This window comes from Anolis sagrei, chromosome X (genome assembly GCF_037176765.1).
Source record: "Anolis sagrei isolate rAnoSag1 chromosome X, rAnoSag1.mat, whole genome shotgun sequence".
NCBI classification, from domain to species: Eukaryota; Metazoa; Chordata; class Lepidosauria; order Squamata; family Dactyloidae; genus Anolis; species Anolis sagrei.
The window spans coordinates 14952452-14979173 of record NC_090034.1 but is presented as its reverse complement, the minus strand read 5'-3'; the positions used below and the strand labels follow the sequence as shown (position 1 = coordinate 14979173).

The 26722-nt window shown below is 52.5% G+C and overlaps 3 protein-coding genes across 5 annotated transcripts; 1 reads left to right on the top strand and 2 right to left on the bottom strand.

The window, feature by feature from the left end:
• Positions 1-54: 54 nt before the first annotated feature.
• LOC137097879 (heat shock protein 75 kDa, mitochondrial-like) lies at positions 55-8640 on the bottom strand. Of its 2 annotated transcripts, none has more exons than XM_067473221.1 (17): positions 8325-8640; positions 7694-7776; positions 6034-6174; positions 5816-5887; positions 5421-5581; positions 4708-4817; positions 4395-4468; positions 4049-4204; positions 3727-3847; positions 3574-3643; positions 3128-3275; positions 2801-2986; positions 2466-2604; positions 2240-2325; positions 1724-1869; positions 1557-1629; positions 55-276 (listed from the first exon to the last, which is right to left on the bottom strand). In XM_067473221.1, exons 1-17 carry the CDS (start codon positions 8617-8619, stop codon positions 175-177), a joined length of 2163 nt encoding a protein of 720 aa, XP_067329322.1. In that variant the 5' UTR covers positions 8620-8640; the 3' UTR covers positions 55-174. The 2 variants fall into 2 exon arrangements, 1 of the variants encoding a protein (XP_067329322.1); XR_010910495.1 differs by having other exon boundaries at positions 179-276; positions 1724-1897.
• Positions 8641-8723: 83 nt separating this feature from the next.
• Positions 8724-18406, top strand: LOC137097880 (protein FAM234A-like). Its single transcript, XM_067473222.1, has 11 exons — positions 8724-9121; positions 11419-11568; positions 11700-11879; positions 11991-12121; positions 14353-14485; positions 14576-14717; positions 16095-16235; positions 16505-16583; positions 16862-17017; positions 17183-17303; positions 17394-18406. Exons 1-11 carry the CDS (start codon positions 8737-8739, stop codon positions 17606-17608), a joined length of 1833 nt encoding a protein of 610 aa, XP_067329323.1. The 5' UTR covers positions 8724-8736; the 3' UTR covers positions 17609-18406.
• Positions 18407-19200: 794 nt separating this feature from the next.
• On the bottom strand, positions 19201-25999 carry LOC132782040 (regulator of G-protein signaling 11). Of its 2 annotated transcripts, none has more exons than XM_060786683.2 (17): positions 25830-25999; positions 25623-25719; positions 25494-25544; positions 24856-24962; positions 23423-23474; positions 23256-23314; positions 23079-23155; positions 22839-22920; positions 22475-22543; positions 21688-21717; positions 21403-21464; positions 20975-21088; positions 20750-20865; positions 20412-20499; positions 19995-20133; positions 19795-19877; positions 19201-19682 (listed from the first exon to the last, which is right to left on the bottom strand). In XM_060786683.2, exons 1-17 carry the CDS (start codon positions 25896-25898, stop codon positions 19553-19555), a joined length of 1425 nt encoding a protein of 474 aa, XP_060642666.2. In that variant the 5' UTR covers positions 25899-25999; the 3' UTR covers positions 19201-19552. The 2 variants fall into 2 exon arrangements, with proteins under 2 accessions (XP_060642666.2, XP_060642667.2); XM_060786684.2 differs by having other exon boundaries at positions 21688-21711.
• Positions 26000-26722: the final 723 nt, after the last annotated feature.

Here is a 26722-nt window from a genome sequence, read left to right as displayed (position 1 = left end):
TTCCTGCCATAGAGAAGGCCGCCCAGAGCGTCCCCCCACAATGACAGACAGAAGTGGTAGAGGGTCTTTATTGAAGGCAAGGAAAGGGAATTAAATAGAGCAGGGCTTCTTTCTCTCTCTCTCTCTCTCTGGGCAGGCAGTCCTTCTGCAAGGCACGGTTCCTTCTTGGGGGCCTCAGTGCTTCTCCAGGGCTCTGGCCAGGAGTTGGTTCAGCCTGCTGACCATAGGCCGTGGGTCGTCACTCAGACCAGCCGCGATCATGGCATTGTCGTAGATCTGGGCCAGAGAGGAAGAATACAGGTAATTCCCAAAAGACAAACAATATCAGTTCTAGGTTCTTGTGGGTTTTTTCGGGCTATAGAGCCATGTTCTAGAGGCATTTCTCCTGACGTTTCGCCTGCATCTATGGCAAGCATCCTCAGAGGTAGTGAGGAGACCTCACTACCTCTGAGGATGCGTGCCATAGATGCAGGCGAAACGTCAGGAGAAATGCCTCTAGAACATGGCTCTATAGCCCGAAAAAAAACCCACAAGAACCTAGTGATTCCAGCCATGAAAGCCTTCAACAATACAATATCAGTTCTGTAAGTTTACCAGAGCCCCTGGTGGCGCAATGGATTAAACCGCTGAGCTGCTGAACTTGGTGACCGACCGAAAGGTCGCCGGTTCAAATTGAGGGAGCGGGGTGAGCTCCTGCTGTTAGCCCTAGCTTCTGCCAACCTAGTCATTTGAAAATATGCAAATGTGAGTAGATCAATAGGCGGGAAGGTAAGGGTGCTCCATGCAGTCATACCGGCCACATAACTTGGAAGTGTCTAGGGACAATGCCGGCTCTTCGGCTTAGAAATTGAGATGAGCACCAACCCCCAGAGTTGGACACAGATGGACTTAGTCAGGGGAACCTTTACCTAGATTTGTTCTTAAACTTGAATTTGTATGTAAGTCGGAATGGACAGTTTTCAAGTATAACTCCATCCAAATTTGCAAGGTATAGGGAATGGCTGTCTGTGCCCCCGTTCGGAAGATTTCTCCTCACTTTCTGTCCCTGTGAGAACTGGATTTTGGAAAATGTAACTTGTTGTGGAAACAAGGATTGGGAATAAAACTTAATTGGAGACCGAGATAATAACTCTTTCAGGAGTGGATTTCGCTTCCTTCTGAAGGGGAGATGCCTCTTCTGATTTTTCTCACTTCTTGTTGTCTTGGTCCTGATCTTAACATTTGTAAGTCAGATTTTAACTCAGTGAATGGCTATAACAAACATGGACAAACTTGGGCCCTCCAGGTGCTTTGGACTTCAACTCCCACAATTCCTAACAGTGGGAATTGAAGTCTAAAACACCTGGAGGACCGAAGTATGCCAATGCCTGAGCTATAATGTATGACCAATCTCTCTCTGCAAAGAGAAGCCCAAGGGCAGTCCTCGGGGCGGTGGAGGTGTGATTGCGGACTGAATCTGGGAGCCCCACAAACCAAGGGAAGCATCTGCTACTCCTGACCCCAAAGGGACCTCCTTCCAGAGCCCCATATCCCTCCCCACAGCAGTTTGGGCTCACCTGCTCAAGCAGCATCTGGGCCAGGTCTGGTTGGGAGTCCCGCAGATGGCTGAGCTTCTGGATCAGAATGTGCCTGAGATGGAGGGAGGGAAAGGGGAGGGTGAGGCCTTGCGCCATGTTCCACTGCCCCCCCCCCCCACCAGCAGCATCTACCCCTCCATACTTACCCCGCATTGATTTCCAACGTGGGCTGCAGGATCTGGGCTCGCTCCTCACTGTTCTTGGCCAGCTGCTGCATGCGTAGAAAGTGCCGGGCAGCACCCATCTCCAGCACCGTAATCATGGCTGGGTGCGTGTCCAGCCGCGGGGTCACCTGCACACAGAAGGGAAGGGAAGCCGAGCTGTGTCCAAAGGAGGTTGCCTCCTCCCTATTCTGCCCCAACCAACAAGCCCCTTTGCCTTCCTCCTCCTCCCAAAGAGAAGCCACACCACCACCAGGAGGCAAGGCCACAAGTGCCCATGTTCTCTGAGGTGGATATGGGAAAGGCAAAGGCAGGTCAGAGAGGCAGTTGTCTCTGGGAAGAGGCTGCCCTGGAAGGCAGGGGGACCAGAACAGAAAAGGAAATCAGTAAGCAAGACAAGGCACAGGGGGCTCCCCAGCAGGACCCTTGAGGCAGATGTGCATCTCTTGCAAACAGCCAGGAAGGCAGCCAGGGAGAGTATCCCTTGGGGCTTTCCCTCACCTTGATGGCACTGACTCGTGTGCCCAGTACATTCCTCATCCACGCCAGGAGCTCTTCTGTGTCCTGGGGGCTCAGGCCTTCTTCCGCTGCAGTGGGAGGCACAAGAGAAGTTAGGAGAGGTGGGAAGAGACAGGTAGCCTAGGAGCCCTGGCTCCGTACCCTTCTCCAAGAGGGTGGCATCACGACAAGTCACAGCAGCTAGTTCCCAAGCCTCTGAGGCACCCACCTGGCTGCTTCTCCTCAAATGCCTCCTCCTTGTAGTGATCGACCACAATGTCAGTCTCCACTGACATAAGTTTCTTCTTGTCAAACTCTCGCAGGTGCAAGAGAGTCAATTCGTCAAACTGTTCATAGCAGAAAAGGACCTGGAGGTGGGAAAGCAGAGGTGTCTCATTCCCTAACTGTCACATCAGGGAGCACTCCTCCCTTGGGTCACCCAAATGCAGCCTCCCCCTGGGAGTCCTTGGTAGAGCCCTCAGCATCTGGGCGACGCTCAGCTAAGAGTCCACTTCCAGATCAGGAGCCTCCCCAGCTAGAGCCTGCACTCTTTGCCCACCTCACCTCAGCCGCCTTCTTCTTCATGGCTTCGTAGTAGGGGGAGCGTTCAGCCAGGTGGCGGCTGGGGGCACACAGGTAATAGATGTTCCTACTGCCGGGAGCCATGCGAGTGGCATACTCTGGAAGGCTGGTCAGCTGCCCAGCGGGGAGCGATGAGGATTCATAGCGCAGCAGCTTTGCAATGTCCTCCTGCAAAGGGCCAAAGTTCCCTCAGCAGGGGCAGTTGGGCCCACCATGCAGTTGCCTGGACACCTCCCTCCCTCTCCCCCAGGTTCAATCCCACAGGAGGGATGGGGCTGCCTGCCCGTCTGGGCCTCCTGCTGAGCGCACCTTGACCTCCTGCTCAGCAGTGGTGACAATTCCCTCCCGCATGAACAGTCCATAGTCCTCAAAGAACTTGGCATACTTTTCAGGGTCCCTCTTGCTCTGCTCCACGAAGAACCTGATCAGTCGCTGCTGCAGGACATCCCGCAGCTTCCTGTGTGGAGGAGAGGGAGGCCCAGCAATGAGACCCAGCCCATGAGGGGAAGGGGCAAGGGGCCTTGCTTGGATGTGGAGTCTGGAAGAAGTGGCTACTTAGTCCTCCCAGGAACATGCCACTGGGACTTCGATGGATCTCGTCCCTTGAGGCTCCAGGTCCAATGGTGAGCGAGAGGTGAGCACCAGACAACCCCGTACTATGGCATGACCAGACCAAGTGAAACCTTGACACCAGGAAGGGCCAAAAGTTGCTCTCTCCCCACCTCCCTGAACCCAGATCCAAGTGCCCTCCTGACCTGATGAGGGCGCTCTCCTGAAGCAGCTCCCGGCTGAGGTTGAGTGGGATGTCCTCACTGTCCACAACACCTGTGGCAGAAGGGAGGCAAGGTGTGAGGTAACTGTGGTTGAAAGGAGGAGACCCTTTCCTCCACCAAAAGGCCTCTGGCTACCTTTTAGGAAGCGCAACCACTTGGGCAAGATGTCTGTGGCTTTTGTCAGGATCAGGACCTTGCGGCTGTAGAGGGCCACACTGGAGCCCATCTCCCGGCTGACGTCAAACATGGAGGGTTTCTGAAGGTGCAGCATGAAGAAAAGCAGGGAAATGATGGAAAGAGGGACCAGTGGAGGGGAAGGGGAGGCAAGGATGGGGCTCTGCTTAGAAGGGCCCAATCCCCTCCTCTCCCGGTCTGGTCAGCCTCCCCATCCCCCTTCTTCTCCCATCTGTCTGTCCCTCTGCTGTCTGTCCCTCGGCACCCTGCCCAGGTGGCTCACCATCTGGGGGACATAGAAGAGACTGCGGATATTGAGGGGAGCATCAGTCTTGTAGTGGAGGATGTAGCGCGGCTCATCATGCGCCTGGGCAATGAAGCGGTAAAACTCCTTGTGCTGCCAGTCCCCAATGTCCTTGGGATCCATTGTCCACAGGGCCTGGGGGAGGGGAGGCAAGAGCTCAGAGACCCAAAGGCAGCTAGGAGGGTTTCCACAAAAGGACAGTCAGCTCAGCCCCAGAATTCACCCCTATCCCACCTCCCTGCACTTGGACACGGACCTTCAGAATTGCAAGGGAAACAAGTTCTGCCATCTTCTCCTTTAGGCTACTATCCCATCCCCTCTTTACCTGCAAGGTGTTGATGCGTCGCCCATTGAGGTAGATGGGGAAACTGACAAAGTTGCTGTATTTTGTGATGATCTCTGTGGAAAGCAAAAGATGGCTCTGAAGGCCCACCTCACTCAAGAGACTCCCCACACTGACCACCCTTGAGCCTGTAGGATTCTGTGATAGATGGAACGAGAGAGCTCATTGCCCAGAAGGGCTGCCTGAGAGGGAGACAGGCCTGGATCCTGGGCAACAGGATCCTGAGGCTTCCCAGGCCCCTTTCTCTGTGGCCCATAGCAGCAGCACAATGTTCAGAAGGAGCCCGGACTCTCACCCTTGACACGCTCCTCACTGGCAAATTCCTTGCAATCCTCTTTGAGGTGGAGAATGACTTTCGTCCCACCTTGGACTCCGGAGGCTTCGGTGATCTCGAAGGTGCCAGAACTAGAATCAGAAATACAAGTTCCATTTCCAAGAACTATACACCGAGAAGAAGTCCTGAGGATGAACCCTCTCCCCTGTGATCAGATCCAAGCAGTGGCCACAAAGTCCGCAGAGCCACCACAGCCTGAAGAATCTGGTCTCTATCAGTCTTATCATATCTGTGAACTTTAACCTATATTTACTGGTGAAATTCAATCTTTATTTTACCTGTGTATATATGTGTATTTTTGTTTTATCTCTCTGTATTAGCCATTGCACCCCAACTGGAGTCACAACAAAAGGCAGATAATAAAGAAATAAATATATTATTATTATTATTATTATTATTATTATTTGAAATACAAGATGAGTCCACAGCAGACACTCTGCTGGCCGTATTATTATTATTATTATTATTATTATTATTACTACAGTGTTTTTCTTTTCCAGTCTGTGCATGCAGTAAAAACTTTACTGAAGTTTCCAAGGAAAAGGTTCAGTCCCAGCTTTGGCTCCTTCAAGCGCAGGGACAGCAGCCCAGGATCAGCAGCACATGCCCCCTTTCCACCATCCCCTTCCCTGTGGCCCCCAAGTGCACCCTTGCTCCACAAAGCCCCATTTTACCCATCTGAACACCAGCAGTAGCCAGGAAGGCCTGGCTTGGCTGGCTGCGAAAAAACTTCCACCCGGTCAGCCACCATGAAGGCAGAGTAGAAGCCCACTCCAAACTGGCCAATGATTCTGCTGCCGACCTCTGCCTGGTTCTCCATCAGGTCCAGAAAGGCCTGGGGAGGGAAAGTGCCTTCAGTTCAGCCACTCTGCCGCCCCTTCCGTGTTGGGTGTGTATTTCCATCAGAGATGTTCAAGAAGATGAATCGGAGAATTTGAAAATAAAACTGGCAGCTGGCTGGAAACACTCTGCCAAGGCTGCCTTTGCCCAGCTGCACAGCAGTGCTTCAGGGAGGTCCCACCCCCACAGCAGCAAATTAAGCCACTTCCAGCACTCCCCCCGCCTTCACCTTGGAGCCAGACCGCGCAATTGTCCCCAGGTGGGAGAGCAGCTCTTCCCGTGTCATCCCAATCCCGGTGTCCTGCAAAAGAACAGAGTGAGACCAAGGGGCCCAATGGATCCTAGCACCCCTTGCTCATTGTCCAGGAGGGGAATGGGCCCTCTACAACCCTTGTTGCTGAAGGGCCCCGAGGGAGGGAAGGAGGGCCCTTGCAGCTCCTTCTGCACCTGGACGGTGAGTGTTCCCTCCTGGGGGTCCGTTTCCAGGTGAATCTCCAGCTCTGGCAAGACTTTCCCTTCAGAGAGAAGCTGGTGGCGCAGCTTTTCCAGAGCATCACTGCCATTGGAGATCAGCTCCCGGATGAAGACCTGAGGGACAAGACTTGGCTTGTGAGGGAGTCCCAGGATGCTTAATGGTGAAGCTGTATCTAGATATTTTGTTGTACATATATTATGTTTTGACTCTGATGTACCATCTTGGGTAACAATTTAATATGTTATAATATTGTTATTATCATTATTACTAGACACTACAGCACCATAAAAGAGTGGAGCTATGCAATGCAGACCCAAAATTAATAAGAACATCAGCCCTTGTTTTAGTCAACTGCTGAGTATTCCTGCCCTGTTTGGCATAGGTCTGTCAATGCAAAGAAGGTGAACATAGCATGGAATGAAACATGCAGAATAATCACAGGATGTCTTAAACCTACACCGGTTGATAACATCTACAAGCTAGCTGACATTGTCCCGTCCCCTGTCCCCCCCATGTGCGACGGGAAGTTGCTGCTAACTGTAAGAGAAATAAGGTTGAATACTGTGAAAGCCACCCACTGTATGGCTACCAGTCTCCTCCCAGTAGAAGCAAATCAAGGAAAAGCTTTATGAGAACTACCACTCCTCTTGGCATCCCCCCAGCAACAACAAGGGTATCCCTTTGGGCAGCTAAACCAGGAAATTCCAACTGGATGGCCCCCCACAAGGGTCTTCCTCCAGGGGCAAAACAGGAACTCACTTCCTAAGGACATCAGGCAGGCCCCAACTCTGGAAGTCTTTAGGAGGAGTTTGAAAACGTGGTTGTTCCACTGTGCCTTCCCAGAATAATGAACTCTCAGCACTTTGTCCTCTAAAGCACTTTATATTGATTTAGGTCTGCTCATATGTTTCCACTAACGCCCCACCTCCTTATCTTGACCATGTGCAGCATCATTTTAATTTTTTAATTAGATTTGGCCTAGCCATAGATTTTAAAAGTGTGTTGTATTATTGTCAATGCTCATGTTATTGTCTATGTGATTTATTTTAATTACATGTATTGTTGTTGTTATTGCTTGTATTGTTGTGTTGTGGGCTCGGCCTCATGTAAGCCGCACTGAGTCCCTTGGGGAGATGGTAGTGGGGTACAAATAAAGTTTTTTTATTATTATTATTATTATGGGCAACTTGGAAGTCCCTGAACAGACTCAGAAGTGGAGTGGGCAGATCAAATGACAACCTGGCAAATGGCACTACCTAAAAGAATCCCACACCTTATGTGACTGTGGTGCAGGACAGACAACTCCGCATCTGTATGCTTGTCCACTATGCCCTGCCGCATGTATAGAGGAATAATTGTGGGAGGCTACAGACAATGCTATTGCTGTTGTTCGTTTTTGGTCAAAAGATATTTAGCCGCCTGCGTGCCTTCTATTTTTATCAGTTTTATACTAATTTGTGCAATGCTTTTGATAGGAAAAATAAGTAACACTCTACCAACGCAACTCAAAGCTACCAATACCATTCAATTGAAAATGGGAAAATACACAAGAGTTAAAAGAGAATTCTGTATTACTGTAAATTAATGAATGATAACGTGATGACGTCCCCCAGGGCTGGCGTCCGCACCCACCTCCTTCTCGGAGTAGAGGGACCGGGCCACGATGTCCAGCAGCTTCCGGGTCTCGGCCTGGAACTCGTGCCTGGAGCTGGAGCCTGCGGGGAAGGGAGCGAAGGTCAGAGGCCTCCGGGGGGAAAGGGATGGGGCCAGGATCTGGGGCAGGAGGCAGGGCTGTAGCCAGAAAAAATTTTTGGGGAGGGTTGACAATTTGGGGGGGGGGAGGTTGAAAATTTCGGGGAGGGTTGAAAATTTTGGCGGGGGGGGGGTTGAAACCTGCCTCTTAGCTCACACTGAAGCAAAGAGCACAGCAGGGGCAGAGCAGCCTTCAATAGCCTGCAGCTCCACCCCTGTCAACCACCTCCACCACGTCTGGCCTCCTTAATGAGTTGCTTGGTTGCTTCACTACATCGGCTCTTACTGCAAGTAACGACAGTGTGAATAAATTGTCAATATTTGCTTGAGATAGTGCTTGCAGTTCTGGAGGGACTCTTGATTTTTTGCATCTCATAGACTTAGCATGGGGATTTGGTTAACCAGTTAAAATTCAGTTTTTTAAAAAAATCTGAAACATTTCGGGGGGGGGGGGGGAGGTTGAACCCCTAAAACCACCCCCTCGCTACAGGCCTGGCGGGAGGAAGCCCACCTGGGAGGCTCTGGGGATGGCTGTGCAACCGGCGCAGGGGCTGCTCCTCCTCCCCCTCCTCTTCCTCCTTCTCCTCCTTGTCCAGGCTCTGGGCCGCTCTGCCCCCGCTGGTGGTGCTGCAGCCGCGCGCCGAGACCCAGGCTGGACTCCGCGGGCGAAGAGAGAGGCCGGGTTGGGGCGGCGGGCGCCAGTGGGGAGGGGCGGCGAGGGCGGAGGGGCTCCTTCTCCCACCGCGCGGAGCCGCCAGCAGCCTCCGCAGAAGCAGCCGCGCCTCCCTGAGCCGCGCCATGGCCATCAGAAGCTAGCTTCCGGCGCGTACGCGTGACGTCAACCAGCAGCCTTTTGCAGAAGCAACCAAGCTTCCGGCGCGCGCTGTTTCCATCGGGGGGAGTGTAGCCTCACTTGGCTGCGCATGCGCTCTGGAGCCCTGCTAGCCGACTCGGCTTCCGGTCTCTCTCTCTTTCTGTGTTGTGTTTGTGTCTCCTTCTCTTTCCCCGCAGGAGCCGCGATGGAGGGCGGAGGAGGAGGAGGAGGCGGCCCCGCGGAGACGGAGGCCCGGCCGTTGAAGCGCGAAGAGGCGTCGGCGTCGGGGGCGGAGAGCAACTGCGCGGGGGTGGCGCCCGGCCTGGGCTCGCCGCGGAGGAAGCGCGAGGAGCGGCTGTCGCGGTGGCGGGCGGGGGCCTTCTTCCTGGCGCTCTCGCTCTGCCTGGCCGCCGTCTTCGCCTTCTCCTTCGTCATCCCCTGCCCCGTCCGGCCCCGGCAGCAGCACGCCTGGAGCCGAAGCTACGAACGGGCCGGTGGGTGAGGAAGGGGAACGGAAGGGAGGGAGGGACCGGGGAAGAGAGAAGCCATGGCAACCCACCCTCCCGTCTGCTTGCCTAAGAGTTGGGCCCGAATAATAATAATAATCTTATACCCCGCCACCATCTCCCCAAGGGGACTCGAGGCGGCTTACATGAGGCCAAGACCAACAACACAAATTTGGTATCAATTCATCCAGTGGTTTTTGAGTTATGTTAATCCCACAAACAAACATTACATATTTATTTATTTATATAGATTTATTTACAATTAGCTGTCCCCTGCCAGGCGTTGCTGTGGCCCAGTCTGGTGATCTGGAAAATAAAGTAATGGGAAAGTGTTGGTTTCTAATATATGTAATTCCTTTATGCTTGTGAGTAAACAGTATTTCTTGTTGTCTCTTTGTCAGTGTTGATGTGGAGAGTGTCTGGTTTGCCTACTCTGGAATATGCAACATATCATAGTCCTTCTTTAAGGGTCTCTTTCAAATCTGTGATACTATATCTGTGTGTGTGAGAGAGAATCATATCTATCTACCTATATTTATGACTGGATGGCTCTTTGTCAGGAGGGCTCTGATTACATTTTCTTGCCCTGGTGAAGGGAGTTGGACTGGATGGCCTTAAGTATTTTCTGTTGGTCATGGGGGTTCTGTGTGGGAAGTTTGCCCCATTTCTGTCGTTTGTGGGTGTCAGAATGCTCTTTAATTGTAGTGAACTATAAATCCCAGTAACTACAAATCCCAGATGTCAAGGTCTCTTTCCTCCAAACTCCTTCGGTGTTCATATTTAGGCATATGGAATTTTTGTGTCAAGTTTGGTCCAGATCCATCATTGTTTGAGTCCACAGTGCTCTCTGGATGTAGGTGAACTACAACTCCCAAACTCAAGGTCAATGCCCACCAAACCCTTCCAGTGTGTTCTGTTGGTCATGGAAGTCCTGTATGCCATGTTTGGTTCAATTCCATCATTGGTGGAGTTCAGAATGCTCTTTGATTGTAGGTGAACCATAAATCCCAGCAACGACAATTCCCAAATGACAAAATCAATTTTTTTGAGTGGAGGACATAAATTGGTCTTGTGTCCAAATTTGGTGTCAATTGCCCCAGTGGTTTTTGAGTTCTGATGGTAGCACGAACTAACATTACATTTTTATTTATATAGATATTCATATTCTGCCCTTTCCACCCCGCAGGAGACTCAGCACAATGCACATATACATGGCAAACATTCAATGCCATTTAGACATACAACATATATATGCTGGAATTTAACATTCCAGCTTCATGAGGGTATGCTCAATTCCGGCCGCAGGAGGAGCTGCTGCTTCACCTTCGACTTGTGACACCAGTTCCTTTGATGGAGTACTTCCTCATTCTTCTGCACGCTTCTGGAAGGTTTTATGATGTCATAAATTAGTTAAATTAGCCTCCCTGCATAAAGTGGTACTAAATTTCCTACTTGACAGGTGCAGCTGTCTTCCAAGCTGCATAGGTTGACAGCAAGCTAGACTATTAATGTTTTGGAGCTCACTCTGGCTTCAGACTCATGAAGTTTTGATCAGTAGTGATTTAATGCAGCTGGCTACTAACTAGCTGTGCCATGGCCCGGTCCTCAGCAAAAGAAATCGCCTCCAGTTTTTCCTCTTTACAAACGAGGGTCCTTAGAACTGGCTTTCCCAGTGGCACTAGCTTGGGTGGCCATTGGAAGTTCCTCTTGGAGCATGATGGGAGTTGAAGTTTTTATCTCTGCGTTTTGCAGCCAATAAAAAGCCTGGTGGTGTCCATGCTCTGGTTGGCTGAGAGTAGACACAACTGGTGACTACAATTCCCATAACCCTCTTGTAGTTTGTCATAGTTTTTAAAAAATGTTACATTTAAAACTTAAAATAATTCTTAAAAAATCAGTAGGTTGGTGAATTGTTTTGAAACTTGTCAGGCCTACAGTTGTAAATGGAGTCTACAACTGAGGTAATTTTCATTCTGAGGATTGGGCCTTTAAAGCAGTGGTTCTCAACCTGTGGGTGTCCAGGTGTTTTGGCCTACAACTCCCAGAAATCCCAGCTAGTTTAGCAGCTGTTAAGATTTCTGGAAGTTGAAGGCCAAAACATCTAGGGACCCACGGGTTGAGTACCACTGCTTTAAAGTTTGCCATTGTAGCCAATGGGCCGAACCTCTGCCAAATGAAATGGAAAACACCTCTCCCCTTTCGGGTAACAAAATGAAGGAAACAGTTTTGAAAATGGCATGGCTTTTGGCCTGAATGCACATAACTAGCCTGCCTTCCTTCCACAGCTGCCTTCCCGCTCCTAGCGCTGGCCGACGCTGATGAGGACCGGGTGAAGGATGTCCTGGTCGCCTTGCGGGCTGCGGAGATCAACAGCAGCAGTGGCGTCAACAGCAGCCTTGCGGGAGGAGGGAAAGGGAGGCGCTGCTCGGATGCCGGTGAGGAAGAGATTCCAGGGAGGGAAGAGGGAACGAGCAAGGAGGGAGGGGCGGGTGGCGGTAGACCCTGTGTGGCTGACCCTTCTTCCTCTCTCTTTCTTTTCCATGCCTCTTTCCCTCCCTCCCATCAGGGCTGCCCTCCCCCTGCGCCTTTCTAGTAGCACATTCCGGCACCAACGGGAGCCTCCTCTGGGCCCGGCCAATGGGGGAGGAGCTGCTGCTGCTGGACTGCGCCTGGGAGCACAGCGGAGGCCCTGCCTGCCTCCTCCTGGGGAAGCCTGACTTCCTAGCCGCCTTGGACCTGCAAACAGGTAGCGGGCCCTGAGGGCTCTGGCCACTCCCCTCCAAGCCACTGGGATGGTGCCAAAGCCACTCCTCCAGGCCTCGAGTCTCAAAGGGTTCCTGCTGTGCTCCCTCTGCAGGGGAGACGCTGTGGCGGGCAGCAGCCCACTTTGGAGCCAATGCTACAGTGCTGGGCCCTGCGCACAAGGTCCCCGATGTCAACAAAGATGACCTGCCAGACATCTTGGTCTTCGTCAAAGTGGGACAGCAGGTGAGGCTTGGCCCTGTGCTCGTCCTGAGGCCCATGGGCCAGTCTCCTGCTTACCTGTGAACCACTGACTACCATAGTGGCAAACCTTGGCAGCTGGGCAGGAATTCTCCATGGATTGTGGGGGGAGAGGCTCCAAAGCAGGCCAACCTGGCCTTGTCTGCCCCAAGAGAAGTGTCCTGCCAGAAACGGGCACCAGCACGCTGCTTCCTCACACACCTGTGCCCTCTTCCTCTGTCTTTCATTTCCTCTTCAGCTGAGGAGCTTCTTCTGCTACCCAGATCTGGGCCTCAACCCCCTTGCCACTGCCAGACCGCTTGGGCCAAAATGATTTTCTAATTTCTCCATCATTTCCTTAGCTGTGGTGCAATGCTGTACTACACTCATTTGCCTGTCTGTTAACTCTAACGCAGTTATGCTTTGAGCTTCAGAATCTACTTCTTCCCATTCAATTTGAGCATTTTCTCCCTCAGTTTTTTGTTCTAAACATTTAGATAGTTTCTTTGCTTTTAAATATAGAAGCATCTTTGCTTTCCAAACTGAAAAGTTATTGTCTGTCAGTTTTAAACATAGTTTTTTAAATCCTTTTGCCGTCTTCAGAATTACAGTAAAGGTAAAGGTTTTCCCCTGACATTAAGTCTAGTCATGTATGACTCATCTCCATTTCTAAGTCGAAGAGCCAGTGTTGTCCATAGACACCTCCAGGGTCATGTGGCCAGCATGACTGCATGGAGCGCTGTTACCTTCCCGCCAGAGCCGTACCTATTGATCTACTCACATTTGCATGGTATTTGAACTTCTAGGTTGGCAAAAGCTGGGACTAACACTGAGCTCACAAAGCTCCCCAGATTCGAACCTGTGACCTTTCGGTCAGCAGCTCAGCGCTTTAACCCTCTGTGCCACCAGGGACACCTTCAGAATTATATTCTCTTTATTTTTGAGATAAAGTTGTGTGCTCTGCTTTGTTTTGTGTTGTCAGCTTCTCAGGCTGCTCAAAAATTACTTATGTATTTATTCATTTACAACATTTGTATCCCACCCATATCAGTCCAAAGGCAACTCATGGCGGCATACAAGTCGGCAACAATTAGGTGCCATATATAAAAATACATACATTGGTAAAAAGCGATGCAAACTGACACTTTGTATCTCTTTTATCTCAGCTTAACTCAGCAGAAGAGTCAATTGCTGGCTGGCTGCAAACCACTTCTGTTTATTTATTTTTCTCTTTTTCTTTTATTAACTCTTTGCAGTCTGGGTGGCCTGGGCCCGTATCCTATTGGGATTAAGAATGGATTGCAACCTGTTAGGATCGCAACCCATTGGTGTAGTAGAGTCTGAGAGTAGTATTCCTTGAGTTTATTTGATGCTTTAGGCAGGCAAAGATTCAAGCAGACTTCTTTAGGACAACAATATTTAATGAGCTCCTTGCCCCACCCCAGCCATTCCACAGATATATAAACCCATTGTCCTAATTCCAACAGACCTCACTACCTCTGAGGATGCTTGCCATAGATGCAGGCGAAACGTCAGGAGAAATGCCTCTAGAATGTGGCCCTATAGTCCGAAAAAACCCACAAGAACCTAATATTTAATGTATTGTCGAAGGCTTTCATGGCTGAAATCACTGGGTTGTTGTAGGTTTTTTCGGGCTATATGACCATGTTCTAAAGGCATTTTCTCCTGACATTTCGCCTGCATCTATGGCAAGCATCCTCAGAGGTAGTGAGGTCTGTTGGAACTAGGAAAAGGGGTTTATATATCTGTGGAATGACCAGGGTGGGACAAAGGACTCTTGTCTTCTGGAGCTAGGTGTGAATATAGCCCGAAAAAACCTACAACAACCCACAACAATGTTTGTTTACTTATAACTTCATATATTTAATGATACAGGCATGTTTATTTTGAGGGTTAAAAAATCCCAAAACGTTTGGAGAGTTTGTATCTACAAACTTTAACTGTTTCTTCACAAACTACGCTGCTCCACACCGCTCTCCTAAATAAGAGTTCAAAGAAAACACAAGCCTCAACAATTTACTAGCTTCTAACATTAGCTTCTGCACACTAAACTGACTCAAAGCTCAACAGACATTCTCGAACAGGCTCGGAGCTCAACTGACTTCTCTAACTGTCATTCTGTTCGAACCTGAAGAGTCCTGCCAGAAGGGGGCACCAGCACACCCTGCTTCCTCACAGACACGGCCCTCTTCTTCTGTCTTTCATTTCCTGTGCAGCTGAGGAGCTCCTTCTACTCCAGTTCGGATGGCACACAGATCGGAGTCACGGCCCCCTTGCCACTGCCAGACTGCCTGGGCCACCTCCTGCAGGTCATGCCCAGCGGGGCTTCCTACCTACTCTTCCACACAGGTGGGTGTGGAGGGAGGAAAGGATGCCCCTTGCACCCAAACCCCCTTTTTCCTCACCCCTCTCACCCAGCTTCCCCTTTCTCTTGCCCAGAGCAAGGCCTCTTCAGCTACTCCGTGCAGCAGGTCTGGCGCTTGTCCGTCCCGCTGCCTGCCTACCCGAGCACCAGCCTGAAGGAGGACTCACGCTGGGAAGCGGCCATTGACGACGTCACCCACAGGATTGCCCTCCTCAGGTAACTGGGAGTGCAAAGAAGTTGTGTTTTTAGGATCTAATTGATAGTTATATGTTATTATTATAGAGTCATAGAATCATAGAATTGGAAGAGACCTCATGGGCCATCCAGGCGAAACCCATTCTGCCAAGAAGCAGGAAAATTGTTTTGTCGAAAGCTTTCATTGCCGGAATCACTGGGTTGTTGTAGATTTTTTTGGGCTATATGGCCATGGTCTAGAGGCATTCTCTCCTAACATTTCGCCTGCATCTATGGCAAGCATCCTCAGAGGTAGTGAGGTCTGTTGGAACTAGGGGAATGGGTTTATATATCTGTGGAATGACCAGGGTGAGACAAAGGACTCCTGTCTGCTGTTTCAACTGACCACCTTGATTAGCATATAATGGCTTGACAGTGCCTAGCAAACTTTTGTTGAGAGGTGATTAGATGTCCCTGCCTGCTTCCTCTCTGTTGTTGTGCTGTTGCAATTTTAGAGTTTTTTAATACTGGTAGTCGGATTTTGTTCATTTTCATGGTTTCCTCCTTTCTGTTGAAATTGTCCACATGCTTGTGTAGTGGTCAGTTGAAACATTCACACCTAGCTCCAACAGACAAGAGTCCTTTGTCTCACCCTGGTCATTCCACAGATATATAAACCCTTTTTCCTAGTTCCAACAGACCTCACTACCTCTGAGGATGCTTGCCATAGATGCAGGCGAAACGTCAGGAGAGAATGCCTCTAGACCATGCCCATATAGCCCGAAAAAACCTACAACAACCCAGCAGGAAAATTGCATTCAAGGCACCCCTGACAGATGGCCATCCAGCCTCAGTTTAAAAGCCTCCAAAGAAGGAGCCTCCACCACACTCCCGAGGCAGAGAGTTCCACTGGTGAATGGCTCTCACAGTCAGGAAGTTCTTCCTCATGTTCAGATGGAATCTCCTTTTTTGTAGTTTAAAGCCATTGTTCTGCATCCGAGACTCCAAGGAAGCAGAAAACAAGCTTGTTCCCTCCTCCCTGTGACTTCCTCTCACATATTTATACATGTCTATCATATCTCCTCTCAGCCTTCTCTTCTTCAGGCTAAACATGCCCAGCTCCTTAAGCCGCTCCATTGCTTCTTAGTCTCCATGGCAGCAGAAAACAAGCTTGCTCCCTCCTCCCTATGACTTCCCCTCACATACTTATACATAGCTATCATGTTTTATGTTAGGTTTCATATCTAGGTGAGGCATTACATTTTGCTGTAAATATGTTGGAATCTGCTTTGAGGCCCCCCTGGGATGAGAAAAGTGGTATACAAGTGAAGGAAGGAAATAAATAAATAAATAAAGGAGAAGAGGCTACCCACCCTGGTCAAGCCTTCGTTTTCCTAGCGTTTCCTCCTCTCCCTCTAGCTTGGGAGGGATCCACTCTCTGACCAAGATGGAGGAGAAACCTGGCACCAACTTTTTAGCGAGGAGTTTCTCTCTGCTGGAGATGGTAAACGGGCAGCACCTGAGCTCCGTCTGGGTCATAGACATCCCTGGCCTCCTGAGGTAAGACTGGCTCCCATCTGGTGGCTGAAGAGGCAGTGTGTGTTGATGTCAGGAAACAGCAAGCCCAGTCCTTGCCTTGGTCCCCATACCTGGGTTGGGCTCAGCCCTCTGAGCAGACACACATGGCAAGCAGAGAGGGGGCCCATAGTCCCCACCTGGGCTTGTTGGTGCCCCAAAGCTCCTTCCATCCACAATGCAGATAAGGGGTCCTTGTGGCAAAGAAGCCCCGGAACTCATTTGGGCACCACCTTCTTGCCCCCCTTTTGCAGAGAGCCTGTCATTGGGTCCTTCGATCTTGACGAGATTGACATGATCATCGAAAGCCAAGTCTCCCCCATAAAGAAAAAGGTTTGCAGGGTGCCATCTGGGGGGCAAGGAGACGTGGGTTGGGGTCTCTAGGCCGCCGAGGTGGCCCTTGAGCCGACTGCGAGTGGCCTTGCAAGTGTTTTGTGAAAAGAATGGTGGTGCTTTCCCTGGTGCAAGGCTACAACTGTATTTAAGGACAAAGTTGCATCCAGAGATGCCTCGCAGAGCCAGAGCTGAGGGGCACAGTTTGGGGGTAAAGAGGAGGAGGAGGGGCCCTTGGGGCAGAGGCTGTTGACAGACTTGTGACACTCTGTCCACAGGTGATGATTGTGGAGGGCGAGACAGGGGAAATCGATTGGGAAGTGGAGCTGCTGCAGCCAGGGACAGTCCCTCCCCAGGCAGCCACAATCCGAACAGCTGACCATCTTTCCGTCTTCCTCTTCTGGGGCCAGTACCCGGAAGACATCAATGGGTTGGTGAGCAGAGCAGAGAAAGGCGATTGAACAGGGACTGGGGCAGAGTGGTTGCTTCCCGAGTGGTCATTTTGCAGTGGTATAAACCCTCCCCATGGCCTTCAGAAGCCTTCATTCTGGTGGGCAGCTACTGGAGGTGACTGGCTGTGCTCTGTCTCTGGTTCCCAGGGTTCCCTAGGCAATGCCTCGCAGCCGACGCCGATACCACACCTGTACCTCTTCCACCCATCCCTCCCCAATGTCCTTGTGGAGATGACCAACGTCACTGAGCCCATAGTTGTTTTTGAGGGTAAGGCCCCCTCCTTGTGCCCCCAACCCTTCCTCCCTCCCTGCCTTTCACCTGCCACCAGCCTGATCCCTTTCCTCCCTTTGCTCCCAGGGGCCCTCTTTGAGCGGAGCCGCCACGCCTGCTATGTGCTGCTGACAGGCCCCCAGGTGAGCAGCGGCTCAGAAGGGACGGTCGTGCTCTCAAAGCGGCGGCTGAAGGAGGATGTGGCTGGAGGCAGGGTGCTGTGGCTGGGTCCTCTGGCCACGAAAACAGACCAGGACGTCCGGGAACACTTCATCCGGATGCGGTACCGCAGCTACCAATGAGCCCCACTCTGCCAGGGGGAGGCCACCTGAAGACTCTGAAGGGAGGGAAGGTCCTGACAAACAGGCTGCCAGGAACAGCTGCAGGGGGCATGACGCAGGCCTCCATCGCACAGGAGGCTTTACGGCAGCACTTTCCTTGGGAGGCGTCAGTGGCAGGCGCCAGCAGAACGACTATGAGCCAGAGAGACTGTGCGTAAGCGTGTATGGCATGTGTGCATATGCATGTGTTGAGGCCAAGCAGGATGCAGCCACAGGAAGCCTGGTTGTTATTGTTTTCCTTGTTTACCTGTGTCATGTTAATTATTTGGTTTGTTTGTTATGTACTTTTTGGCATCAAAGGCTGCCGTTTTTTGTTGTGAGCTGTCCAGAGTCCCCCAGGGGAGATGGGATGGGATACAGATGAAATTGTGTTATTATTTAATTATAACAGAGTGGTAGGTGGTTGGGCCTCGGAGACAGTGGCAGCCTCGTGGGGGCGTTGCACCTCGTTGCCCCCTTCCTTGAACTGTTGGCTCTGATGCTGCCATGGCCCCCCAAAGACTTTTCCCCAGTGCCTTCCAGGGGGGATTGGAGGGCTGCCTCCCTCCACCCCCCCCCCCAAAAGAAAACAGCAGGGCCTTTTAAGATGCAGGGGCCCTGGAGCATCCTCCCTGGAGCCATTTGGGTGTTCTTTGCTCACTCCTCCCTTCACCCTTTGCTGCTGACCAATCAGAGGGACTCAGGCTGCGCAAATGAGCTCCTGGACTGTTCTGCCACAGATGGACTGATGCCACGGATTAAATAAATGGGTTGCCTCTCTCTGCTTATGGCTGAACCCTGTTTCCTCCCTTTCTCAACCGGATGGAGGTGGTGGGGAGGTTGCCTCATTCCATCAGCTCTGGCTATTGCTGCCTGTGAACCCGCCCGCCCTCCTCCCCGGGTTCTTTGTGGATGACGCACATCTGCATAAGCCCCTGCCCTTCTGCTGCCTGTTTCTGAGGGATTTGGCTTTCCAGGCCACCTCTTCTTGTTTCCACTTGGCTGGGAATCACCCATAGGGCTCTCCCAGCCCCACTTAGAGATGGAGCCAAGGGTTTGGAGTGCTTTTCCTGTACCAAGTGCCCCCCCCCCCCAGCCCTTCCTAAAGGAGGCCACAGTTAGCTAGCAATCACCGAGTCACATGGAAAGCTAAGCGAGAGGCAAGAGGTGCTGGCCTACAAGAAGCCCCCTCCCCATGATTGCCCAAAATGCTTTCGCCTCTGAGGGAAAGCAGGGCCACACAGGATGGCTGCTGATTATGCTGGCTGGCAGGGAAGTGCCCCTGGCCACTTGTCCGCCTGGCCCCGTTCCCTTCCAGCCACTAATCCTCTTAAACAGCAGGCTGCAAATGCCTGCTGAGCCCCAGATGTGGAGCACTGGAGGGTGGGGAGAGGGGAGAGAGAGCCATTTCCCTGAAGGATGGATGGGGCAGGCCCAGTGCAGCCCGGCTCTCTCCTTGCCCCTGCTCTTGGAGGGAGGGCTGCTGGGGCTGGAGTCAAGGCTGCTTCCCAGACAATAGGAGCTCCCCTCCCTTTCTGCACCTGTAAGGCCCAGAGACTAGGACGACCACTGCCTTGGTCTCAAAAAGGGGTTTATTGCCTGTGGGTCGTGCACAGAGGGGGATTGAGGGAGAGGCATAGTGACCAAAAGCCCACAGAGGGGAGGCAGTGAGGCAGGAGAGAGTGGGGGTTCCTGAGGAAAGGTGGCTGAGCCAGGAGGGAGGGAGGGGTGTTATCCTGGGCACTGAGGCAGAAGAAGGGGTGCATAGTAAGTAGGCCTTGCTCCATGTGGCTTCTCTCCATCCACGCTTTGAGAGGAGAAGGGGGCCAGTCTGGATCTCCGAGAGCATCATTGCTGGGATGAAGCAACCGCCTCTCTGTCTGTCTTCCTTCCTTCCTTTCTTCCTTCTTTCTTCCTCTGCGAAGACTAGGTGCCTCCCTCTGGGGGGGCCGCGGGGCCCTTCTCCTCCGCTCTGCCCTCGGAGTCCCCCGGGGGCGGCAGCTGCAGGGCGGGGCTGGGGCTGGGCTGGCGGGGCTTGCGCATGAAGGGGAACACACTGGAAAGCGAGTGGGGTCAGGGGTCAGAAGGATTGCCCTCCTCCTGTCTGAGCCCCTTCCCATCAGTGGCCCCCTCCTCTTCCTTCCCACCAACCCCCCCCCCCAACTCACTGCCTCTTGGTCTCCGGAGGGATGATGGCCTCCGCCAGCAAGTTCTTGTAGAGGTCAGACTTGATGAAACGGGGGTAGGAATCCTGATTTTGGGGATGGGGATAAGAGGAGAGTACTGACGTGAAGGGTCAAGCCTCCAAGCCCTGGAGAGGCCCCAAAGAAGGGGTTGCAGGGCCCCCACCCTGCTTTCTGTCAGTTACCTTCTTCATCAGCATGTAGATGTGCATCTGGGCGTCATCCATCACATAGCGGTGCGGAGTCTTGATGCCCTCCAGGGTCCGCTCCATGGTCTTGCTGTCAATGTTGACCCAGCGGGTGGCTCCGGGGGCCAGGAACTGCCTTGAAAGAGAGGAAATAGGGGGGAAACAGAGGGGGCATGTCAACAAGGCATTGTCGGAGGCTTTCCTAACCAGAATCACGTGTGTTGTGTTGTTCCAGGCTGTACGGCTATGTTATGACAGCATTATCCCCTGATGTTTCAGGAGAAAATGCTGCTAGAACACATCCATACAGCCTGCAAACAACACAACACCCAACCTCTAGCCTTGAAAGGGTGGGTGGGGAGGCAAAGGAGGCACCCCCAGCCCCAAAGGGAAGAAGGGGGTGCTCTCACTCACTGGTAGATGGAGTCCACGATCTCCGCAATGCGCCCCTGCTCTCCGTAGCGCAGCTCCTCACAGGCCTCCCAGAAGCTCAGGTTCTCAGCTGCGCAGAGCAAAAAGGGGCAGGGGGGATATTTCATGGTCATTATTTTAGATCACATGTCAGCTATAAGGATATTCCTGTTCAACTTCTGGACACTAGTTTCTTTATTAGCTCCTTTTACTTTGTCCCTCCAGCCCAATTAGGAGGCTGCAAGGCCACAGAAAGGGTCATTATTCCCCTGGGCGGCTGCACTCAATGCTCTTTTTTTGGTGGGGTGGCGGGGGGGACACACATCCCTTCCTTGTCTCACCACTGAACTCCTTCTTGAGGAACTCCAAGAGCTGGACACGGCCGAGGGGGTCCCCTATGAGCTCACTGAAGCCGAAACTCCAGCGCTCCACGCGCAGCTTGGTGGGAGCCGTCACCCTGGAATAAATTGGGGGGGGGGGAGATCATTGTGGGTGTGGAGCCCCCTCACCCACCCACCCACCCACTGCCCCCTTTTTTCCCTGGGTCTGGGGGAGGAGGTGCTTACGTGGGGGCATTCATGGTCCAGTACATGGTGTCCCCTGTGATCCAGGGGTTACTGGGGAGGCAGCCCGACATAATGGGGTCGTGGGGCACATACTGCTCATTGAACCGGATGTAGCTGCAAAGGGGAGCCGAGGAAGCATTGGGTTATGGGGAGGGCAAGATGGAGTATCCAAAGCATTGAGACAGATCCCCAAAACATGGTTGGGGCCCGGTGCTGAAGTGAATGTCATCCAAGTAGACTGCTTTCAGACTGAGATTGCGGGTGGGGATGTGCAAATTAGAAAGGACTGGCAATCGGGGCCCGAATAGCATGACTATCCACATTGAGTGCATCTCCATCTGCGTTGGTGGAAACCTTTTGCTGCTGGGACATGCAGCTGGCAGAGACCAAGTGCCGGGGGACAATGGCCGTGGTCGGTGCCCACTTACCCTTCCAGGCAGACGGAGGACTTGACGCGATTACGGACCATGGCCGCCCGGAAGTAGCGGATCTGCCGGAAGGAGAAGGGGGTCAGAGCAGCCCACAAACCCAGGAGGCCTCTTCACACTATATTGTTAAAGGCTTTCACGGCTGGAATCATGGGATTTTGTTTCCTCGCCTGGAAAAAATGCTGTTAGAACACAGCCATACAGCCCCAAAACCTCTTCACACTGTCGCGCATAGAGAAGATGGTCTTTGAAGGGATCCGCCAGAAGCCTCATTCACTCACTCACCTCCCGCTTGTAGAAGTCAGTGTTCTTCTCCTGCAAGGAAAAGGAGAGGCGGAAAGCAATCAGGGTCCTTTCCGTGTGTCCCACCGCCCTCCTTCCCAGCAATTGCTCCCCGCCTTCCGTCACACATTGCAAATAGGCAATGCCCCGCAGGCCATCAGCAGATAGGATAGCCAGGAGAGGGGAATAGGAAGAGGAGGGCCCCGTTTCCCTCTGAATCTGCTTAATGGCGAGCCCCCCCCCCTGCTAAGCCCAAGGGCCCCCCAACTCCCGCCAGCAACACATCAACAGCTGTGTTAGTGACTTACGTGGACAGATGGACAGACGGACAAAGCAGGGCACAGAAGAGAAGAGAGATCAGGCCCCGAAAAAATCCATCGGGGAAGGGGGGGGCAGACAGGGGAACAGGCAAAGACACAAGCAGCTCCTCCCCATTTCCCCAGCACAGAGGCACACAAGACCCCCGTCCCCAATACACAATTAAGGAGGGTCTTAACACAGATCAACGAAAGGAGACCGTCTGCTTCCCCATTCCACCCCCCCCCCCCCCACTTTGGTCACAGTAAAGACACAACAGACACCAGTCAGAGTTAGTAAAGTCAACAGTGCAGAGACAAACTGACCCCCCCCCCCCAAATACACACAGAGTTGATTCCCCCCCCCCCACATTGCCCCGTTCTTTTCCCAGAGAGCATGAGGAGGCCGAAAGGAAGTAAGGGTGAACCTCACCCCCAGACCCAATAAATAGACCCCAAGAGAGAAACCCATTCCCCACCCCCCACCCCCTTACCAGCTGTACTCGAGTGCTGTGGCGGTTTCGGCGCTCGGGGCCCTGCTCCAGGACGTTTGAGACCCCAGACTGCAAAGAAAAGAGAGAGCCTTTGGGGTCTGCCTCTGTCCCTTCCCTTTGTGGGGAAGGAGGGAGATGCTCCCCCCCATATCCCCAAGGATGCTCCCACATGTGGGGTCATTGAGCTCTCTGTGCCATGAAACCGAAGGACAAGAAGGATGGTGACCAAGCACCTTTTTCCCAACCGCTGCAACCCCTCCTGCCCCCCAACAAAAAAATGAGCAAAGAGGGGTGACTGGTGCTGCTGGTGAAGGGCATCCCTGTTCCCCTCCCTGAACCCCCTCCCCTCAAATCATTCACTCACGGGGGGCCTGTTGACCAGCCAATAGGCCTGCTCCTGGCACTCAATGACGATGCGGTCGCCCTTCCGCCGCTGCTTGGCTGCCCTGTTGAGAAGCAAGAGAGGAAATGAGAGGGTGGGGGATGCCATCTCCACCCTCAGCTTTCCAATTGCCCTTGTGTAGTCATAACAATTCCCTCCCCGCCCGCCCCCCTCAGCGGTCAATGGAGTAGGGATGCTCAATAGATATGGGGTACTACTCACCGGAGCTGTTCCCTGGCCTGCATGACCACGAAGTCCCAGCTGTGGTTGATCCTCTTGTGGAGCAGGTTGTAGTCGTCCTGAAAGGGGCCCGAGGGGTGGAGGGGGCATGTCAGACCTATGCAACCGCCTCCACCCATTTTTGGCACTGCAGCCCCCCAATTGCCATGGGCTGCCCACCTTCTCATGCCCAACAAGCTCCCCCTGCTTCCGGATGTTCCTCTTGGCTAAGTAGATGGCTGGAAAGAGAAGGACCAGTTGTGGTTCATGACCTCTAACCCTAACCCTCCTCTGCCCCCCCCCCCCCCCCCGCAACACAAACAGAGGTTAGGAGGGGAAGGGCTCACCATAATCCAGTTCTGTGGCCGGCCACTTGGTGCTCATCCAGAAATAGGGCGTCTGTGGATGACAGAGAGGGAGGGAGGGAGGGAGGAAGAAAGAGAGGAAGGGGCAGCTGTGCGTGTTGTGCCCTCCTTGTTGAATCATAGTTGGAAGAGACCTTGTGGGCCATCCAGTCCTACCCCATTCCGCCAAGAAGCAGGAAAATCGCATTCAAAGCACCCCCAACAGATGGCCATCCAGCCTCAGCTTAAAAGCCTTCAAAGGAGGAGATTCCACCACGCTCCAGGGCAGAGAGAGAGTTCCACTGTGGAACAGTCTCACAGTCAGGAAGTTCTTCCTAATGTTCAGGTGGACTCGCCTTTCCTGTATTTTGAAGCCATTCTTCCGCATCCTAGTCTCCAGGGGATCAGAAAACAAGCCTCCTCCCTATGACTTCCCCTCACATCTTTATACCTGGCCCTCATTATGTCTCCTCTTAGCCTTCTCTTCTGCAGGTTAAACATGCCCAGCTCTTTAAGCCGCTCCTCATAGGGTTTGTTCTCCAAACCCTTGATCCTTTGAGTCACCTTTCTCTGGACACATTCCAGCTTGTCAACATCTCCCTTCAATTGCAGTGCCCAGAACGGGACACAATTCCAGCTTGTCAACATCTCTTCTGTCTGATCAAGGCAGAATAGAGGAGTAGCATGACTTCCCTGGATCTAGACACCATACTCCTATTTATGCAGGCCAAAATCCCATTGGCTTTTTAAACTGCCTCATGGCATTGTTGGCTAATGTTCACCTTCCTATCCACGAGGACTCCAAGATCTTTTATTTATTTATTATTTATTTACAGCTTTTATATTCCGCCCTTCTCACCCCACAGGGAACTCAGGGCGGATTACAGTGTACACATATATGGCAAACATTCAGTGCCAATTTTGACATACAACATATACAGACACAGACAGACATAGACAGAGGCTATTTAACTTTTTCTGACCGCCAGGGAGCTGTTGCTTTCATTGTCCATCTGCGACGCTGATGAAGCACTTCCACATTCCCACATGCTTCCCCGCTGGAATGCTTTTGCTGGAGTCTTCTTTATGGCCTCATAAATGAGTTAATTTAGCCTCCCCACACTTTAAGGTGGTACCTTGTTTTCCTACTTGACAGATGCAACTGTCTTTCAGGTTGCAAAGGTCGACAACAGGCTACACATAATTGGTTGGAAACCCACTCCAACCCGGGCTGGCTTCGAACTCATTATCTTTTGGTCAGAGTGAACTTAATGCAGCTGACACTCAGCCAGCTGCACCACAATCCCAGTGCTTTTCCACACGTACTTCTATCGAGCCAGGCATCGTCCACCCATTCTGTACTGGTGCATTTCATTTATTTCTACCTACATCCCAAGGTCTCTGGGGGTGGCTCTGGAGGAGCCTCTCCAACTGACCTGGAAGCGGTAGGGAGTCTCATCCGGGCGCAGGGCCAGACTGCGGGGGTCCTTCAACGGGTAGATGTAGCCGTGCCGCACAATCAGGTTGCCCAGGTGGAGGGCCTCTTTTTATTTGGGAAGAGGAGGAAGAAGAAGAGGGTTTGTTTGGATTTTTTTTTGTCGTGTCAGGAGCTACTTGAGAAAATGCAAGTCACTTCTGGTGTGAGAGAATTGGCCATCTGCAAGGATGTTGCCCAGGGGACGCCCGGATGATTTGATGTTTTATCATCCTTGTGGGAGGCTTCTCTCATGTCCCCGCATGAGGAGCTGGAGCTGATAGAGGGAGCTCATCCGCCTCTCCCTGGATTTGAACCTGTGACCTGTCCGTCTTCAGTCCTGCCGGCACAGGGGTTTAACCCACTGCGCCACCGGGGGCAGTAAAAGGGGAGGCACAAGGTGTGCCCCCCCCAACCACCAAGCACCCCGCAATTGCTCCCCAGCCCTGTAGTGTCTTGGAGGGGCAGTCTGCTGGGAGGTGGGAAGAGCCCTGAGTTTAGAGAGTCTGAGGCAGGGCAGGCCAGAACCTCTCTTGGGTCCTGGAAGGTCAACGAAGGGGTCACCAGGGCACAAGAGACACTGGGAGTGATGAGTCTCACCTTCCTCGGAAATGGTGTACTTCTGGACCAGCCACTGGACAATGTCAATTCCTAATTGGGGGGAAGAGAGAGTCAGGGGGATCCTGGAATCAAAGGAGGGGGGCTCCTCTCCTCCCTCCCCCCACTCACCAGTGAACGCATGGGGAATGACAGTGATGAGGAGGCGCTGGCTGCGCACCTTGACGCCCATGTCTGGGTCCTGCATGCCAACCACCACCCGCTCCATCTGCAAAGGAAGCAAGGAGGGAGGGAGGAAGAAAGGCAGGAGGGGGTCAAAGGTTGGAGGAGCAACCCCCTCCCTATGCCCCTACCCCCAAGCCTTCTCCCCCTCCTTACCTTGGCCAGACAGGGTAGTTGCAGGCGGGGGCTGCCCCCTGCTCCAGGGCGGAGGGCGCTGATGGTCATGGTGCAAAGGAGGAGGAGGAGGAGGAGGAGGAGGAGGAGGCTCTGCAGGGTTCTCCAGCTGTGGAGTAGAGGGAGGACGGGAGGGAGGAAGGGACTCCCCCCTTGGACTCTCGGCCGCCCCCTGCCGGCCCTCCCTCGCCAACGCAGACTGTCATGTCTTCATCATCAGCTTTTGTGCTCTGGCACTACAAAATAATAATTATAATATAATAGTTTTGGGTTATGAAGTTGGAGCCTCCGGTGGCGCAGTGGGTTAAACCCTTGTGCCGGCAGGACTGAAGACTGACAAGTCACAGGTTCGAATCCGTGGAGGGCACAGATGAGCTCCCTCTGTCAGCTCCAGCTCCCCATGCAGGGATAGGAGAGAAGCATCCCATAAGGATGGTAAAACATCTGGGCGTCCCCTGGGCAATGTCCTTGTTGTTGTTCATTCGTTCAGTCGTCTCCAACTCTTGGACCAGCCCACGTCAGAGCTCCCTGTCGGCCGTCACCACCCCCAGCTCCTTCAAGGTCAGTCCAGTCATTTCTTACAATGTCCTTACAGACGGTCAATTCTCTCACACCAGAAGCGACTTGCAGCTTCTCAAGTCACACCTGACACCAGTAATAATAATAATAATAATAACAACAGGTCGTCGGTTCGAATCTGTGGAGGGCACGGATGAGCTCCCTCTGTCAGCTCCAGCTCCCCATGCAGGGACAGGAGAGAAGCATCCCATAAGGATGGTAAAACATCTGAGCGTCCCCTGGGCAATGTCCTTGCAGACGGTCAATTCTCTCACACCAGAAGCGACTTGCAGCTTCTCAAGTCACACCTGACACCA

Bases quoted from the DNA above. Each gene is read 5' to 3' on its own strand.
- LOC137097879 (XM_067473221.1), bottom strand. From the start codon at position 8,619: ATGGCCATGGCGCGGCTCAGGGAGGCGCGGCTGCTTCTGCGGAGGCTG. The intron at 5,888-6,033 runs GTGCAGAAGGAG...GTTCTTTTGCAG, and splicing joins AGGGAACACTCACCGTCCAG to GACACCGGGATTGGGATGAC. The intron at 277-1,556 runs GTGAGCCCAAAC...TCTCTGGCCCAG, and splicing joins CCCAGATGCTGCTTGAGCAG to ATCTACGACAATGCCATGAT.
- LOC132782040 (XM_060786683.2), bottom strand. From the start codon at position 25,898: ATGACCATCAGCGCCCTCCGCCCTGGAGCAGGGGGCAGCCCCCGCCTG. The intron at 23,315-23,422 runs GTGAGCCCTTCC...TTCTCTTTCCAG, and splicing joins GGCCACAGAACTGGATTATG to CCATCTACTTAGCCAAGAGG. The intron at 23,156-23,255 runs GTGGGCAGCCCA...GGCCCCTTTCAG, and splicing joins AGCTTGTTGGGCATGAGAAG to GACGACTACAACCTGCTCCA.
- LOC137097880 (XM_067473222.1), top strand. From the start codon at position 8,737: ATGCGCTCTGGAGCCCTGCTAGCCGACTCGGCTTCCGGTCTCTCTCTC. The intron at 9,122-11,418 runs GTGGGTGAGGAA...TTCCTTCCACAG, and splicing joins CCGAAGCTACGAACGGGCCG to CTGCCTTCCCGCTCCTAGCG. The intron at 16,584-16,861 runs GTTTGCAGGGTG...CTCTGTCCACAG, and splicing joins TCTCCCCCATAAAGAAAAAG to GTGATGATTGTGGAGGGCGA.